A 12,357-nucleotide genomic window follows, 5' to 3' on the forward strand; every position below is an offset into this window, starting at 1 on the left:
ATGTAGAAATTCTGGGTTCTAATTTCTCGGCCCTCTTTTGTTTCTTAAATTTCATCCCTCTCTCACTAAAAGAAAATAAAAAAAAAAATCGCATATCGTAAAAGTATCTATACTCCTTGTCAATTTCTTGATTCCAACTTCTCTCTCTTTGTTTTTTTTTTTTTGGGGTTTAATTTTTGTTCTTGACAATTTGAATTCCAACTTGGCACCTTTTATAATGAAATTAATTAAGTTAAATTACTACACCTTGTGGTCCAATAATGGGTACATACCATTACTTTGTCAAACAAAAGTGTTACAGAATTGATATTGTCAGAATGAGTAAAATCAATACCTAATACTACTAAAGAAGCCTTTGGTCTGTAACTAATATTCGTAAAACAACTACTTGGGCACTTCTCCTTCCACAAGAAAACGAGTGGAAAGTTCCAAATGAAAGCAGGACTAGAAAGAAACTAAAAATTTTCCGTAAAATCTTGTTTTGGTAATTTTTCCTGTTTCATTCATAGTGGATAGTGCCCCTTACGAATAGGAAACTAAAATAAAGGGGAAGATCCCAATTGCTTCCCTCAAAACTATGATCTTGGATTGAAAGTTTTAAAGATTTACGAATTCCCTACATAAAAATCATCATCAAAAAGATGAAAATTAAAATTCCCTTTATAGTTTGACAATGGTAAAATCCTATTCATGAACGAAACCTTAGTCTAATGACTAAAATTAAAGACTTTAAAATATAGAAATCATGAATTATAATTCCCTCTTCCTGTTTCGTAAATCTCACACTTTCTATACTAGAAAAAATATATAAACAATCTTACCTTCCCAAAATTCAACAGAAAAACACAACCGTGCAGTAGGCACTTTTTTTTTCAAAAAAAAAAAAAAACTGTCATTAGCTTAATGAAAAAGATAAGAAGAAAACACGCACCACCCAAAAAAAAAAAAAAAAAAAACTTCTGTTGTCTGAATTGAGAAGTTGTCCAAGCTGACCGTAAGACAATCCACATGCCAAATGCGCAGAGATTGCCTCATTGCCAGCGTTTGCCCATATCCATGTTCCCACCAAATATTTTTTTCATTTTGCACTAATGCCAAGTCTTTGTACAACTCTTGCAACACAAAGTACAACAAATCTTTCACAATCCCTACTTATCACATGGAATATAAAATAAATTACCATCTTAATCAATCACAAATCTTCATTTCTATAAGTATTCAAAAATTTCAAAATCCAAATCTAAAACTAAACGTATAAAAACCCCAAATGGGTCCCACTCCTCGCCCCGTACAAAATCCCCACGCGCTCACGCGCCCCCATACATCCCTCTGTCACTATCCACCCCACAACATCTCTCTCCAGTCTCCCCTGTTCATTTTTCGCCATCTTTTCTTCTCTTTCCCTGCCCCCATAAACCCCTCCAATTTTCTAATCCCCCAAAAAAGATTTAAAAAAAAAAAAAAGAGCCCATCTGAAATCTGAGATCTCCGGCCACCCATGATATAATGGGCCACCGTCAACGGCAGCCACCACCGCTTCAAACGGGTCCGCCACCACCTTACCGGCAAAACCCAGGTCCTCAATATCCAACCCGTCAACCCCAGAGCAACCCTCCATCCTCATCACAACAACACAGAGCTGAAGAGGACGATGTTTATAATATAATCCCCGTCCATAATCTTCTCGCGGACCACCCATCTCTCCGGTATCCGGAAGTTCGCGCTGCTGCAGCTGCTTTACGAGCCGTTGGTGACCTCCGGCGACCCCCGTTTTCGCCGTGGCTTCCTCACTACGATTTGTTGGATTGGTTGGCTTTGTTTTTCGGGTTTCAAGCTTCAAATGTGAAGAACCAGAGAGAGCACCTCGTTCTGCATTTGTCCAATGCTCAGATGCGGCTTACTCCGCCGCCGGATAATATTGATTCGCTTGACCCTTCAGTTCTCCGGCGGTTCCGGAAGCAACTCTTGAAGAATTACTCCAGCTGGTGCTCCTTTCTCCGGTTGAAGTCTAATGTGTGGATTTCTGATTCGACTCGTCACGCCTCTGATCCCCGGCGGGAGCTGCTGTATGTCTCGCTTTACTTGCTCATATGGGGTGAGTCTGCGAATTTACGGTTTGCTCCTGAGTGTTTGTGTTTTATATTTCATAATATGGCTATGGAATTGAATAAAATTTTGGAAGGTTATACTGATGAGAATACTGGGAGTCCCTTTTTGCCTTCGATTTCGGGGGAAAATGCATTTTTGAATCGGATTGTTAAGCCCATTTATGAGGCGATTAAGGCTGAGGTCGAGAATAGTAGGAATGGGACGGCCCCACATTCTGCTTGGAGGAATTACGACGATATTAATGAGTATTTCTGGAGTAGGAGGTGTTTAGAGAAGTTGAAATGGCCTATGGATACTGGGAGTACATTTTTCGTGACCACAAATAAGGGGAAGAAGGTGGGGAAGACGGGCTTTGTGGAGCAGAGGTCGTTCTGGAACCTGTTTAGGAGCTTTGACAAGCTTTGGATCATGTTGATTTTGTTCCTTCAGGCGGCCATAATTGTGGCTTGGGAGCAGAGGCAGTATCCATGGCAGGCACTAGAAAGGCGGCCAGTGCAAGTCAAAGTGTTGACCGTGTTCTTTACTTGGAGTGGTCTGAGATTCTTGCAGTCTTTGCTCGATTTCGGAATGCAGTATGGTCTGGTTTCGAGGGAGACTAAGATGCTTGGCGTTAGGATGGTGCTGAAGAGCGTGGTGTCAGCTGGGTGGATTGTGGTTTTTGGGGCATTCTATGCAAGAATTTGGTCACAAAGGAATGCTGATCGGGGGTGGTCTGCAGCAACAAATAGGAGGATTGTGAATTTCCTTGAGGTCGCTTTGGTGTTTATTGTTCCAGAGATTTTGGCTTTGGCTCTGTTCATATTGCCCTGGATCCGAAATTTCCTCGAGAATACTAATTGGAGGATATTTTATATGCTGTCCTGGTGGTTCCAGAGTCGGACATTTGTGGGTAGGGGTCTGAGGGAAGGGCTGGTTGACAATATAAAGTATACTTTCTTCTGGGTTGTGGTACTTGCCACAAAGTTTGCCTTCAGTTACTTCATGCAGATCAAACCTATGATTGTTCCGACGAAGGCTTTGTTGGACCTAAAAAATGTTAACTATGAGTGGCACGAGTTTTTCAGCAGAAGCAACAGGTTTGCAGTTGGCCTGATTTGGCTTCCTGTGGTTGTGATTTACTTCATGGATATTCAGATCTGGTATTCAATCTACTCTGCAATTGTTGGTGTGGGAGTTGGCTTATTTGAGCACTTGGGTGAGATTCGGAATATGCAACAGTTACGTTTGAGGTTTCAGTTCTTTGCTAGTGCAATTCAATTCAATTTGATGCCTGAAGAGCAGCTACTGCATGCTAGGGGTTCATTGAAAAGTAAGTTCAGGGATGCCATCAATCGATTGAAGCTGCGCTATGGTTTTGGCCGGCCCTTTAAGAAGCTTGAGTCCAATCAGGTGGAGGCAAATAAGTTTGCCTTAATATGGAATGAGATTATCTTGATATTCAGGGAGGAAGACATCATTAGTGATCATGAGGTTGAGTTGTTGGAACTGCCACAGAATACCTGGAATGTCCGGGTGATCCGTTGGCCATGTTTACTTCTTTGTAATGAGCTGCTTCTTGCTCTTAGCCAGGCTAAGGAACTGGTGGATGCCCCTGACAAATGGCTTTGGTTCAAGGTATCCAAGAATGAGTACAGGCGTTGTGCCGTCATTGAATCTTATGACAGTGTCAGGCACTTCCTCTTGGAGATTGTCAAACGCAACACTGAGGAGCATTCCATCATCAGGACCTTCTTCCAAGAAATTGATGAGTGGATTCAGATGGAGAAGTTCACAAAACAGTACAAGATGACTGCACTGCCGCAGATTCATGATAAGCTTGTCAAACTTCTTGATTTAGTGCTCAAGCCAAAGACAGATGTTAATAAAGTTGTCAATGCTTTACAAGCTCTCTATGAGACTGCTATTCGAGATTTTCTCAAAGAGCAGAGGAGTCCTGATCAACTGAGGGAAGATGGTTTGGCTCCACAGAGGCCAGCTTCCAGTTCTGGACTGCTTTTTGAGAATTCAGTTGAGTTACCTGGTCAAGATAATGAGATATTCTATCGCCAGGCTCGTCGCTTGTACAAGATTCTCACATCTCATGATTCAATGCTCAAAGTTCCAGCAAATCTTGAGGCAAGACGTCGAATTGCATTCTTTAGCAACTCATTATTTATGAATATGCCCCACGCTCCCCAGGTTGAGAAAATGATGGCTTTCAGTGTTTTGACTCCCTACTACAACGAAGAAGTGCTATACAGCAAGGAACAACTTCGTACTGAGAATGAAGATGGGATCTCTACGCTCTATTATCTGCAGACAATTTATTCTGATGATTGGAAGAATTTCTTGGAGAGGATGAAGCGAGAAGGAATGGTGGATGAGAAAGAACTATGGACAATGAAGATAAGAGATCTTCGCCTTTGGGCATCGTACAGAGGCCAGACGCTTGCCCGTACTGTGAGAGGAATGATGTATTATTATCGGGCACTTAAAATGCTGGCCTTTCTAGATTCTGCCTCAGAGATGGACATCAGGGAAGGAGCCCGTGAACTTGGTTCCATGAGACGTAATGATAGCATGGATCATTACAGCTCTGAAATGTCGCCCTCTGGGAGAAGCTTGAGCAGAACAAGTAGCTCAGTGAGTTTATTATTCAAAGGCCACGAGTATGGGACTGCTTTGATGAAGTTCACTTATGTTGTAGCGTGTCAGATATATGGGTCTCAGAAGGCCAAAAAAGATCCCCATGCAGATGATATCCTGTACTTGATGCAAAATAATGAAGCACTTCGGGTTGCTTATGTGGATGAGGTAACTGTTGGGAGGGATGAGAAGGCGTATTACTCAGTTCTTGTGAAGTATGACCCGCAGTTGCAAAAAGAAGTTGAGATCTATCGAGTCCAGTTGCCTGGTCCCTTGAAGCTTGGAGAGGGAAAGCCAGAGAACCAGAACCATGCCTTCATCTTCACTAGGGGAGATGCCGTTCAAACTATAGACATGAACCAAGATAACTATTTTGAGGAGGCACTTAAAATGCGGAACCTATTGGAGGAATTCAGACGCCGCTATGGTATTAGAAAGCCTACTATTCTTGGAGTTCGTGAACATATTTTCACTGGCTCTGTCTCATCACTTGCATGGTTTATGTCCGCCCAGGAGATGAGTTTTGTAACATTGGGCCAGCGTGTGTTGGCTAATCCTTTGAAAATCCGAATGCATTACGGCCACCCTGATGTGTTTGATAGGTTTTGGTTTTTAACACGAGGTGGCATAAGCAAAGCTTCAAGAGTTATCAACATCAGTGAGGATATCTTTGCTGGCTTCAACTGCACTTTGCGAGGTGGTAATGTCACTCACCATGAGTACATTCAAGTTGGCAAGGGAAGAGATGTTGGTTTAAATCAAGTCTCAATGTTTGAAGCCAAGGTTGCTAGTGGGAATGGCGAGCAAGTTCTGAGCAGAGATGTGTATAGATTGGGTCATAGGCTGGATTTCTTCAGGATGCTTTCATTCTTCTATTCTACTGTTGGATTCTTTTTCAATACAATGATGATTGTCCTAACCGTTTATGCATTTTTGTGGGGCCGGCTGTATTTGGCACTTGGTGGAGTAGAGGGTTCTGCTAATAGTAAAACCAACAATAATAGAGCACTTGCTACAATCTTGAACCAACAGTTCATCATCCAACTTGGTATCTTCACCGCCTTACCAATGATTGTGGAGAATTCTCTTGAGCATGGTTTCCTTAACGCTGTTTGGGAATTCATAACAATGCAGCTTCAGCTTTCATCTGTATTCTACACATTTTCCATGGGAACTCGTGCCCATTACTTTGGACGAACTATTCTCCATGGTGGCGCAAAATACCGGGCAACAGGGCGTGGTTTTGTGGTTCAGCATAAGAGCTTTGCTGAAAACTATAGATTGTATGCACGTAGCCACTTTGTGAAGGCAATTGAGCTGGGACTAATACTCACTGTTTATGCTTCATACAGCCCTATAGCCAAGGGAACTCTTGTTTATATATTACTGACTATCTCAAGTTGGTTCCTGGTGGTGTCCTGGTTATTGGCACCGTTTGTGTTCAATCCTTTGGGATTTGATTGGTTAAAGACCGTTTATGATTTTGATGATTTTATGAATTGGATTTGGTACAGAGGTGGTGTGTTTGCAAAAGCCGAACAAAGCTGGGAACAGTGGTGGTACGAGGAACAGGATCATTTGAGGACGACTGGTCTTTGGGGGAAAGTACTGGAAATAATTTTGGACCTGCGCTTCTTCTTTTTCCAGTATGGCATTGTATATCAGCTGGGTATTGCTGCTGGAAGTAAGAGCATTCTGGTTTACTTGCTTTCCTGGATCTTTGTGGTGGTGGCTCTTGGACTTTATCTGATTGTAGCATATGCTCGGGACAAATACTCTGCCAAGGAGCATATCTACTATCGTCTGGTTCAGTTCCTTGTTGTTATTCTGGTCATTGTTGTGATCATTGCATTGCTGGAATTTACACATTTCAAATTTGGTGATCTGTTCATAAGCTTGTTGGCTTTTGTTCCTACTGGTTGGGGATTCATTTTGATCGCCCAAGTTCTAAGACCCTTCTTGCAAAAAACCATGATCTGGGACATAGTTGTATCTGTTGCCCGCTTGTATGACATCATGTTTGCTGTGATTGTCTTGGCTCCAGTAGCAGTTTTGTCATGGTTGCCTGGTTTCCAGTCAATGCAGACAAGGATTCTGTTCAATGAAGCATTTAGTAGGGGTCTGCAGATATTCCAGATCATAACAGGGAAAAAACCAAAGGGTGACGTGTAATTTGAGGTAATGTTTCCCTTTAATATTGTTGTCTTCAAATGTCTTGTCTCTTTTCGTTGTCGTGTGGCCCATATCAATGTCATTCTTTGGGTTTACACAACTTGATTGCTTACCCTAGTCTCAAAGTCTGTCCTTCCTGATTATATTACTAGCATAGTATGATTTCTGTTCTTTGGCATTGCGAGTTTCAACTGACTTCAGATATTTATTCTTTTGCAGATGTTGGCATTAGGCCATGTGTTACGACCATATGGTGGCTTTGCTGTTGTCTTGGAGTTTCTGCACAAAATGTGACATTGTGTGTCAAATTGCTTCTCACTATGGTATATTTAATCTTACTTGTTTTGTCTTTGCCCTATTTGTTTTGCCCAATATTGTATCCTAGCTCCCATCGTAGGATTTAGTTGCTAGTAGCTTTTTTGGAGAAATATGACATAATTGTATCCTAGCGGGAAGTTCAATCTGTCCTACTTTGTTTAGTTCTCATAATTTCTCCAATAGTCTTTGTAAATAGTCATGCTGTTCAATAAAATTGGATTTTTGCTATTTTTTTTTAGCTTATTTTGAATTTTGGGATCCTCCGCATGCATGCCCACCTCGCTGGTTTAATACAACTAGACTTGGTCCTCCTCTACGTGATGATGGCTAGAAAAAGAGATTTATAAAACATAATAACAGTTTTTCTGGATAGCGCCCTGTCTTTTGTCACAATTGCTGTGGTCAAACTAGGGAGATGCGGCTGAGTGATTTATTTGGTTTTGTCAGTTGTCTCTCCAGACTTTGAGGGCAGAGAACTGGGCTACACTTTCTGTAGCATCATTACAAAAGAAGCCTGCTGCAGTAGGCAGTAGACAGTTGTCTAACTGGATCACCTGAGCTCTGGGTTTGTTCGGGGGCTCTGCATATGGGGCATAATTTACTTAGAATTTGTGAAACCTTAACATGGATGCTCTATTCTTTCTGCATTACTTACTTTAGTAGAAGTTATCATGTTTCCCAAAAGCTACTCTGACCTTCGGGATTATGGATATTATAGTTTATTCTCAGTAATAAACATGTTTGTTCTGCATAATAATCCATTTGGTGTTCTCCCTGTGGTTTGCTCATCCAGTTCATATGTAATGTTCTTACAGCATCTCTACAGCTTATAGTAATACTTGTCTGTCATACAAGATCTTCAGATGTTTATTGTAGTCTCTCTGAAACAAATAATATGCCGCACCTTTGGCTGTTTTGCCATGGTTTGTATATTTGGTCTTTGGTAATGAGTTGCTTCTTCCTTGATCCGTTGAAAGATCAAGTTAAGTCCTCCTTAAACCGACCACGTTTCAGAAACACATCCACATCCACGGGTTAAATATAGATGATCTATCCTTTTGACTTGCTACCTTGCATAATCGATTGTCTTCTTAATCATAATCCAGCTATAACGCTTCCTATCTGTCTCCCAAACCTTTTAAGATTTCATTCGTCTAATCCAGAGGCAGGTTAGAACTTATTCTTTTTTCCAAAAGAAGGAACAAGCATATATCACTCTGTGTGCCTGGAGTGCGTCTTACAAACATGGAATAAACTTGAGGGACCACGTAGAGAGATGGATTATGAGGTTTCTGAATCTAGAGTTGTGATAGAAGTGATAATTTGGTTCTTCCTACCTAATTTCTCTTTTGAAACTCTCCTTGTCTCCCTGCAATCAATATATGATGTTATTGGTTGTTTTTGTGCAGGTTTAGAGTTGGACTGAAGATTAGGTACCGTACAGGACTTGACACCCTAGCTTTGTTTTCTATTTGTAGAGCTTCTTGTGTGCATTGTAGCAGCAGCTTTACTATAATGTGTCTGTTGATTCCGGTGTTGGAGGGGCAGAGGCACTAACTGGTTTTTCATCAATGCTAGATTTCATCTACTGTTGTAATTACGCTTGTTTTTTCCACGCAAATTTCTAGTGCCCAGATGGGGAACTTGTCATTCATTTTTAATACCCCAGGATTCATAGTGTGCAGAGCTTACTTAAGCATATAATTTGGTTGTTACACAAATAGTTTGTCAAACAACATAGAAATTAGCATTTGAATTCATGAGTTGTTGCAGTATAAACATCGTTTAAATTGACTTCCATTCAATTGAATACACCCAATTTTCATCACTTCTACAGAAAACTTTCATGATCTTATCTTTCGGCCCCATATTTTACACTTCCCCAATGCCTATTGTTGCTTCTCATTAAGACCCAAACCTGCGAGTGGACTAATAACATCCACATGGCATATTTTTGGGCCCCTAGAGACGGCTCTAGCTGAAGACCAAAGGTCTGGACCAGGAAAGTTCTATTCATGCAGACTCCGGATTGTTCATGGGCACCTGATATTTGGCACCAATTTCTTGCATTACACTTTTGGGGCCAATTGTGTTCGCTACTTCTTAAAAATGATACATTTTATTTGAACCAATAACTTAATATGGATTTTAAGAAACATAATTCCAACAAGTAAATATGAATGTAGGCTTACTTTTATGGTACATTTTATTTGAACCAATAACAAATCTCCCCCCTGCGTTTCTTTTTCTCTTTCATTTTCTTTTTTTAAGGCCATTTCATTAAAAATATATTTGCATGGGTGCCTCTAAATTATCTGCTTGGACATATTAAGTCGGAATAGCAAGATCCAACCCAATATATTTCCTCTAATAAGAAATTTTTATGTACCCAACCAATTGCTAGGAATCCGATGGAAAGTATCTTGCCAAATTTCTTCTTTAGGCTCAATTTTGGTTTAGGTTCTTGTGGTTTAATAACCACTAAAGTTGATCCAGTTGCAAAAAAAGGGCTCCTAGAATTCAAATCTTAAATCTTGAATCTAATAGTTTGGGGGTGAAAAAGTTATGAGGAGGGAAGAGAGAGTAAAAGACAAAAATTTTAAAAAATGTCACGGTCAAATTTAATTAGCATACTTGAAATGATATTTACTTTAGATTGTTAAAATCGGGGGAATTGTCAGCTGGCAATCCACATTTTATTAATGATACTTTTACTATCATTTTTATTATATAATTTTCATTTATTAGATCATATGACAAATTGTGAAAATATCATTAAAAAAATGGAATGCCATTAACATTTCTCAAAATCAATACTTAATTTCAGCCGAAGCGCGTAATATTTCAAACCCCTCCATCAAGAGTCAAGATCTTTGACATCACTTTTCTAAAATTGTTTCCAAATAATATTTTTACGTATATTGCCTTATTCAATATTTGCATTTCCAATTTACTCTTTTTAATTTTTTATGCTTATTTCTTTATTTTCCTTTATCACGAGGCAAAACTATAGCTTCTATAAACTGAAGAAGTAGCTACCTTATTCCTTTTTTTTTTTTTGCAATAAAATCCTTTTATCGATGGGCGGATTAATCCACTTATAAATTAAAACAATTTATGGAAGTTACTAAGTTATAAATATTCGGTTAAAGGGCTCAACTAACAATGTTGATTTCTCAAGTTTTTTGTGGGAGGAGCTAATTACTGATATATTTTGGAAGGTCTACTTAGAACTAACACTACAAAAGAAAAAATTGTCATGATTAACCAAAATTATTGTCCTTCTGCATTTGCTATTCATCTTTTTCTTTTTCTTTTGGCAGGAAATCAAGAAAAGAAGATGACTCCAAATAAGATAAAGCACGTGAAAGCAAAATTGCCTTTTTTGCAAGTCAAGCATATACACTTCATTTTCAGCACTTGCCTTTGAAAATTTCCAATGTTCCATCACCATCAATGATCACAACTCATAAGGGGCCAAATTTAAGACTCCACCGCTGCCCATGGCCCAATACCGGTCATTGTTCACTCCAAGTTCGTCCAGTACCATCCACGTGGGCTGAAATAATCCGTATAACCAATTCTTTGGGCCCACGTGAACTTGATGTGATATTCCATTTCTTTTCGGATTTAGATCAGATCCTACAGCTGGCGCTAGATTTCGGCTCCTTTGTTTCGAATCAGTTGTTTGAAAGTTTCTGCACGTTCACATTTTCTTTCTTTTTTTTTTTAAGTCCAATTTGTTCACTAATTAAAGTCATCAATTTAATAATAATTGTTTCATTGACCTTCTGGCACCCAATAATTGTTTTTATCTTGTAATTTATTTTCATAACTAAACTCGAATTGTGGGAGATCATATGGGTTGTGGAACTTCAAGATTGGTTCTATTATGAATTTAAATCTAATTTTTATAGAAGGATTTAAATATGCAATTCTCTCTTTTGATTTGGATCTTTTGATGCATTGATGACTTACATTATTAGTATTTAGGACTCTAGAGTTGTAATCGAGTCGAGTCGAGCTCGTCATACAAGAGCTCAACTCAACATGCAAGAAGGATATTTGAGTTCGAGCGAGTAGTATTATTAGAATTTAAATTCAAGTACGATGCATTGCTCACAGAACTCGAGCTCGATTCACATGGGCTTGCGTCAATGCAAGTTTTATCGAACTCTAGTTAGAAAATTTCTCATTTTCTTGACAAATTTTGAGCGAAAAGACATTAATGCCCTTTATAAAAAATTTCATACGACCTAAAATATTTTATAAATTCAACCACTCATTTGGACATAACGATAATTTCATCATAATAATAATAATATATTAAAGAATTAAAATTAAAAAGCTCGATAAGTCTCGACGAACCTTCGAGCATTGTTTCTGTGATTTGCTTGACTTATTGAAGTATTCAAACTCGATTCGAATTCGGTTAGCTCAAGTTAAAGTAAAGTTTTTAACCGAGCTGCTCGCAAGCAGTTTAGTTCGATTACAGTCTTATACGACTCAAGTATTAATGACGATTGGATATAATAAACAGGGTCATACTAAGAATTGAATTTAAGAAGAAACAGTGTTGAATTTGTATAAACTAAAATCTCCTTTAAAAAGAGAATATGTATAAACTCCTGAATAGCTTCTCTTATGGATTCTATGATAGCTCGTAAAATATTAAGAAGAAACAGTACTAGTAGAGTATTGAATTTAAGAAGACATTAGCACAATAACTGAAACATCAAATCGTGTTGAATCATTTTCAGTTAGTTTATTAATAATTGGTCTTTGTTTTGTTAAAACAAAAAACTGAAACATCAAGAATAATTCGAGAACATTTGCTAGATAGTTGTTTAAATTGATAAAACTTGTAGCCACCATTTTATTAATCACTACTTAAATTTAGAAATTACTCATTAGAAAATTGCTACTTATAAAATAATAAAGATTAAAATTTTTTGTATTGATATCTTCTGTATAAAAAATATTATAGCAATTTGACGTAAAAAAGTGATTGAAAAAAAACATAAAATTTTCGAGAGAAAATGGCAATAGGACTTTGCCCCTGGACAAGGGACGAGGCCCCTGGACGGTTGCTAGAGACAGCCGTTCTAGGCAGTTCACGACCTGGATGAGGTC

The 12,357-nt window shown here is 38.8% G+C and overlaps 1 protein-coding gene and 1 non-coding gene across 4 annotated transcripts; both read left to right on the forward strand.

Annotated features, from left to right (window-relative positions):
- Positions 1–1,478: 1,478 nt before the first annotated feature.
- Positions 1,479–9,052, forward strand: LOC113770679 (callose synthase 12). Of its 3 annotated transcripts, none has more exons than XR_003468418.1 (3): positions 1,479–6,912; positions 7,126–7,229; positions 8,634–9,052. XR_003468418.1 is itself a non-coding variant. In XM_027315218.1 (2 exons), exon 1 carries the CDS (start codon positions 1,507–1,509, stop codon positions 6,904–6,906), a length of 5,400 nt encoding a protein of 1,799 aa, XP_027171019.1. In that variant the 5' UTR covers positions 1,479–1,506; the 3' UTR covers positions 6,907–6,912; positions 7,126–7,452. The 3 variants fall into 3 exon arrangements, 1 of the variants encoding a protein (XP_027171019.1); XR_003468419.1 differs by having other exon boundaries at positions 7,126–7,204; XM_027315218.1 differs by lacking the exon at positions 8,634–9,052 and having other exon boundaries at positions 7,126–7,452.
- On the forward strand, positions 4,547–4,627 carry LOC113772692. The gene has a single exon (XR_003468652.1). It is a non-coding gene; the product is annotated as a small nucleolar RNA J33 (small nucleolar RNA).
- Positions 9,053–12,357: the final 3,305 nt, after the last annotated feature.

The sequence above is a fragment of the Coffea eugenioides genome, chromosome 5, assembly GCF_003713205.1.
Source record: "Coffea eugenioides isolate CCC68of chromosome 5, Ceug_1.0, whole genome shotgun sequence".
NCBI lineage: Eukaryota > Viridiplantae > Streptophyta > Magnoliopsida > Gentianales > Rubiaceae > Coffea > Coffea eugenioides.

Coding starts and splice junctions, on each gene's coding strand:
- LOC113770679 (XM_027315218.1), top strand. CDS start 1,507: ATGGGCCACCGTCAACGGCAGCCACCACCGCTTCAAACGGGTCCGCCA.